This window comes from Orycteropus afer, unplaced genomic scaffold (assembly GCF_000298275.1).
Source record: "Orycteropus afer afer isolate SDZICR_OR568_19922 unplaced genomic scaffold, OryAfe1.0 scaffold00042, whole genome shotgun sequence".
NCBI lineage: Eukaryota > Metazoa > Chordata > Mammalia > Tubulidentata > Orycteropodidae > Orycteropus > Orycteropus afer.
The window spans coordinates 3,989,722-3,995,721 of NW_006921629.1; the positions used below are offsets into that span (position 1 = coordinate 3,989,722).

General features: G+C 39.0%; 1 protein-coding gene across 1 annotated transcript in view; it reads left to right on the plus strand.

Annotated features, from left to right (window-relative positions):
* CRLF3 (cytokine receptor like factor 3) overlaps positions 1–5,120 on the plus strand; it is a 48,635-nt gene extending 43,515 nt beyond the window's left edge. The window contains exons 7-8 of the mRNA XM_007937337.2: positions 3,416–3,528; positions 4,864–5,120. Coding sequence (XP_007935528.1) covers positions 3,416–3,528; positions 4,864–5,120 — 370 coding nt within the window. The remainder of the gene's footprint in view (positions 1–3,415; positions 3,529–4,863) is intronic.
* Positions 5,121–6,000: the final 880 nt, after the last annotated feature.

The following is a 6,000-nucleotide window of genomic DNA, read 5'->3' on the forward strand; positions in this document are numbered from 1 at the left end:
GGTACTTCTGGGCTCTGGGTCATGGAGGCAGGGGTTCTTGTGGTGAGCTGTAGGTTTTTGTACATACACTTTACAGGGTTAAGGAAATTCCCTTCTGGTCCTAGTTTGCTGAAAGTATTTATCATGAACTGATGCTTCATTTTGTTATGTTCAATTTCTGCATATAATCACATGGTTCTTCTTCTGTTGATGTGGTGAATTACAATGAAGGATTTCTGTTGTTGGACCAGCTTTGTGTTCCCTCAAGAAACCCCACTTGGCCATGTATTACTCCTTATATATATTGCTAAATTTGCTTTTTAATATTTTATTGAGATTTTTATGTCTCTTCACCTGAAGGATATTTACTGGTTTTCGTTTCTTACAGTATTTGTCTGATTTTGGTATGATGATATTACTGGCCTCTAAAAATGAGTTCAGTATTGTTTCTTACTCTTTTATTCCAGAAGAACTTGTGTAGAATTGCAATTATTTCTTAAATGTTTAATAAAATTCACCAATGACTTTGCCATCCTAGGGTTTTCTTTGTTGAAAGATTCATAACTTCTATCACAGATACAAGACTATGTTGTTGTTGTTACGTGTTGTCGAGTCGTCTCTGACTCATAGCAACCCTGCGTACAGGAGAACGAAACACTGCCCGGTCCTGTGCCAGTTTCACAATTGCTACTGTATCCGATGTCATGCTTGGTAGAGTGGAGGGTCGACGAAAGAGGGGGAGGCCTTCAACGAAATGGATTGACACGGTGGCTGCGATGATGGGCTCAAGTATAGCAGGGATTGTGGGGCTGGCACGGGGTCGGGCAGTGTTTCGTTCTGCTGTGCATGGGGTCGCTATGAGTTGGAAACGACTCGACGGCACTTAACAACAACATCAACTGTACCCGAGCCCATTGCTGCAGTCACCATGTCAGTCCATCTTGTTGAGGGCCTTCCCCTCTTTCATTGACTCTCCACTTTACCAAGCATGTTAGCCTTCTCCAGAGAATAGTCCTTTCTGACAGCATGACCAAAGTAGGTGAGACGAAGTCTGGCCATACTCTCTTCCAAGGAGCATTCTGGCTGTACTACCTCCAGAACAGATTTGTTAGTTCTTTTAGCAGAGCATGGTACTTTCAGCATTCTTCGCCAGCACCACAACTCAAAAGCATCAACTCTTCTTCGGTCTTCCTTATTCATTGTCCAACTCTCACATGCATATGAAGTGATTGACAATACCATGGCTTGGGTCAGGCACATCTTAGTCTTCAAGGAGACAGATTTGCCCAATGAGACACATCTTTCGATGTCTTGACTGCAGCTTCCATTGGTGTTGATTGTAGAACCAAGCAATATGACGTCATTGACAACTTCAATCTTTTCTCCATCTATTGTGATGCTGCTCATTGGTCCATTTGTGAGGATTTTGGTCTTCTTTATATTGAGGTGTAATTCATACTGCACACTGTAGTGTTTAATCTTCATCAGTAAGTGCTCCAAGTCCTCTTCACTTTCAGCAAGCAAAATTGTGTTGTCTGCATATCACAGTTGTTAATGAGTCTTCCTCCAGTCCTGATGCCATGTTCTTCTTCATATAGTTCAGCTTCTCAGATTATTTGCTCATCATACTGATTGAATAAGTATGGGGAAAGGATACAACCCTGATGGACCCCCTTCTGATTTTAAACGGGACTGATTTTATACAGGCCTATGCAAGTTATTTATTTCATTTTGAGAGAGAATAGACTGTATTTTAGGATTCATGTGAAATGTAAAGGATGTCTTACTGCATTGAAAGTCTTTCCTTGCCGTGGCTTGCTGAGGCACCTTCTCTTTCCTCCTTATTCTTGACAAGTCAGACTGTGCGTGGCCCTGTTTGTTGGCAGAGGGGCTATTCTCTCTTCCTTGGGATAGTTTCCTGTTAGTGATACGCAGACTTGCTGACTGCATTTCCGGAAGCGTTCTCAATCTTCTGAGCAGTGCGTGAGGGTAGTGATGTCATCCCATCCTTGTCAACATTAAATACTGCTGTTTTTTCTCAGTCGGTAACTGATAGGCCAAAATAAAATTCTCGTTGTAATATTTATTATCTTTATTATAAAGTTGAACATTTTTCATGTGTTCATTAGCTGTTTAGCTGAACTTTTGGATTTCTGCACCAGTTGTTCACTGTAGGAAGTAGGAAGTTTGAGGTTGTATGATAAGGGAGGCTGGGCTGCCTAACTCTAATCAAAGTTAGCCCGAGTACAGAATAATAGGAATAGGTTAGCTTTCTTATTGCTGTCAATAGCACTCCTTTATTTGGACTGTTTTTTCTTAGAATAGTTTACCTTTGAGAAAAATTATCAGCTAGAACCTTCTACTTTATTCTATGCAATAGATACATTCCTACACACTTGTGCATCAGTTGATTTTTTATTAATTGTGTCTCATTTTTAAATGCATTAGAGAAGCTGTGCTGTATTTCTTTAGACTGCTGTGTCAGGTATGAAATATTTCAGAAGCCTGCCCACATATTCTCTATGATCATGTATGTTTGCCACTTTTATGATTAATGACATTTTGGGGCCACCTTGAGTATAAGTAATCAAACCTGCCCTTGGAAAAGCCACATTCTGTTACACACTAATTTTTCTTCTTCTGTCCTTGCAAAATCTGGCTTTTCAGAATGGAGGGAAGGATGACTCTTATAACAGGGATGTATATTTACGTTTATGGCTGTTTCCTACTCTGGAACACAGGAGGAATGGTGTGTTGGCATAACTGAGACAAAAATGCAAAAGAAAAGGTGTGATTTTTCTACATATGAAGTCCTCCGGAAAAAATAGTGTTTCGTAACCACATGTCTTTTTTTTTTCTTAGAACTCTTATATCTGTTTTTAAAGGCTTTAAACACTTGACAAGCAGTAATCAAATCATTGACCTTCACATTAAAGGTTTAGGTGACGGCAGTAAGAGTCAAATTCATTATAATGTCAAATATGACAAATTTTGTATATGTCTGGAGACAGGATATAAAATAGAAACATGTCTGCCATGATAGCTATGAGTGGTTAGGAATATAGACTCTGGAGTCAGAATGCCTGGAGTCTAGTCCTGATTCCACCACTTATCAGCCAGGTGATCTTCGTCAGATTATTTCAGTTTTTAAAATCTTTTTTCCTCTTATGCTTCATTTTCCTCATCTATAAAGTAAGCATGATAATAATAGTACCTACCTGATAGGTGAGAACTGTCAGAGAATTGAATGAAAAAGATAAGATAGATTGGTAGAAAATTTTTAGAACATGTCTAAAATATAGCAAGTGCTCAGTCATTCACTATTATTGTTTAGAAAAGAACAACTGTGATGAGCTTGTTCTTTTTAAGCTTAGTAGCCATTAGGTGCTATGTTTTAAGAAGTAAAGATTAAATGACCCTTTAACCTCATTGACAGAATCGAAACTGTGGGACAACCAGACAGAAGAGACAGTATAGGAGTGTGTGCAGAAAAGCAGAATGGATATGACTCTCTGCAGCGGGATCAAGCAGTGTGCATTGGTACAAATGGTAAGAGAGGAATAACTGCCATTCTTGAAATACAGGTAGTACAACACTGAGATGTGAATCTGTTCCAGTATCACACACTTACATCAGCAGATGAGAAGATTTAGGTCTTGATGATGTATTTATATGGCTGCTGTGTACTAGGCAGGGTTAAGTGGAGGGTCAGCAAAAATGAGGACGACCCTTAATGAGATGGATTGACACAGTGGCTGCAAGAGTGGGCTCAGGTATGGCAAGGATTGTGAGGATGGTGCACAGCCGGGCGGGGTTTTGTTCTGTTGCACATATGGTCACTATGCGTCAGAGCTGACTTGACAGCATCAAACAACAATAACAACATGTAGTAGGCAGTGGTCCAGAGCCTTTACAAATAAATCATTTGATCCTTCTAACAACTCTATGAAATGGGTACTAGTATTATGTCCATTTTATAAATGATGAAAACTAAGACTCAGAGAGGTTAGGTAACTGACTGAAATTCTCAGTGCTGGGAAGTGACCATGCCGGAATTTGAACTAAGCAGTCCTCCAAAGTACCCCAGTGACTCGATGGTTACACACTTGGCTGCTCACTGAAAGGCTGGTGGTTTGAGCCCATCCAGCGGCTCCATGAGGAAGAGACCTGGCAATCCGCTACCGTAAAGATGACAGCCTAGACAACCCCAGGGGTCAGTTCTGTCCTGTCACATGGGGTTGCTGTGAGTTGATAACTGACAACACCCAACAGCATCTGCCTCGGGAGTCTGTGTGCGTGGACCCTCTCAGTTCAGCACGTTCGCAGTTTAGGGATGGGGGAGACTGTTTATTGCTCCCCAGTAATCACAGTTTAAAAAATCACTGCCAAGAAATATTAATGTTTCATGATATGGGGTCAGGCTTTAGATAGAACAAGATTATTGTTTATTCCACATGAAGCAATTTTGCTATTGTTTACAAATTTGTAAAGAAGTCAACTTTCTTTTGATGCCATCCATATTGGAATAAAGTAGATCCATGGACTCTAAAATGTGATTAAGGATTTAACTTTGTCTTTTGCCCTGGGGATGAGAGGTTAAGTAACATATATAAATGCATTATCTGTATGAACAGTGGGCAGTTCGTGTTCTTTATCTGAATTAAGAAATGAGCTGTGTTATGTAACTGATGTCACTGAACGTTATGTGTAGATGTAGTTGAATGGGCGTGGATTTTGTTGTATAAATTTCACCAAAAACAATGAAACATTAAAAAATAAAGAAGCAAGAAAGAAATTAGCTGTGCTATCAGTAATCTAGAAATTGTTTCAGTTCTCTTATAGTTATTGCTCATATGTAAATGACTCTTTGCATTAACATTTTAGGTGCAGTGTTTGTAAATGGAAAAGAAATGACTAATCAGTTACCCGCAGTTACTTCTGGGTCCACTGTCACATTTGACATTGAAGCTGTGACTCTAGGAGCCACCAATAATAATGAAGGCGGAAACTTCAAGCTTCGAGTAACTATTAGCTCTAATAATAGAGAAGTGGTTTTCGATTGGTTGCTTGAGCAGTCATGTGGTTCTCTTTACTTTGGATGCTCGTTTTTCTATCCTGGCTGGAAAGTGTTAGTGTTTTAGACTTTTGGATGATCGGCTTTGGTTTGCAGGGTTTTTAGCATAGTTGTCCTCAGCCCAGTTAACTTTTAATCGATAAGAATGGTTGGATTCTTCTCTCAGTCAGGCAATGGGAAAAGGAAGGTATTTACTGGACTCATTTTGGAATATTTTAGCAGTAAGATACTTGAATTTTGTGGATAAAACCATAATACAGTCCATTTTATTTTTAGCATAGTGTTAACTGAAATATCACTTCACAATAAAAATCAAACTGGCCTTGAAAATGAGAACAGCTACAGAAAAATCTGTATCCTTTTGCTGTGTTTTTTTTTTTCAGTTGTTTACTAGAAAAGCTCAATCTAGTATTATTTTATTAAATCCCTATCTTTAAAAGATGTAAAACTAGAATAAAACAACAGGAATAGATTGGCTGGAAGACAAAATTCTGTAACACACATTCACTCATATGCTCTGTACATGAATGTTTTGAATATACTCTCCATATTCAAGGATTTTGTAAGCAATGCTGACTTTTGTCTCATGCTCAGTAATCTTCTCAAGACCCAAAAGCATTAAATTTTTGAATTTTTAAAATGCAAATGTCTACTGTAGTTAAAGTATTTCTTTTGCTTTTTCTTTGCAGTTCAGTTCAGAATAGGTTAGAGGATTTGTACAGGGTAAAACTGCTTTTGAGAGTAGTATGCTTAGCAGTGTTAACGATTTCCCATGTATGTAATATGCACAAGTGCATATCCAGCATCAGTGATATGCGTGCACAGTTCACCCTCCATGTCCACGGGTTCCACCTCCACAGATTGAATCAACCATGGATTGAAAATACTCGAGAAAAAAAACTTCCAGAGGGTAGAACTGGAATTTGCTGCCTGCCCACCAAGCACTA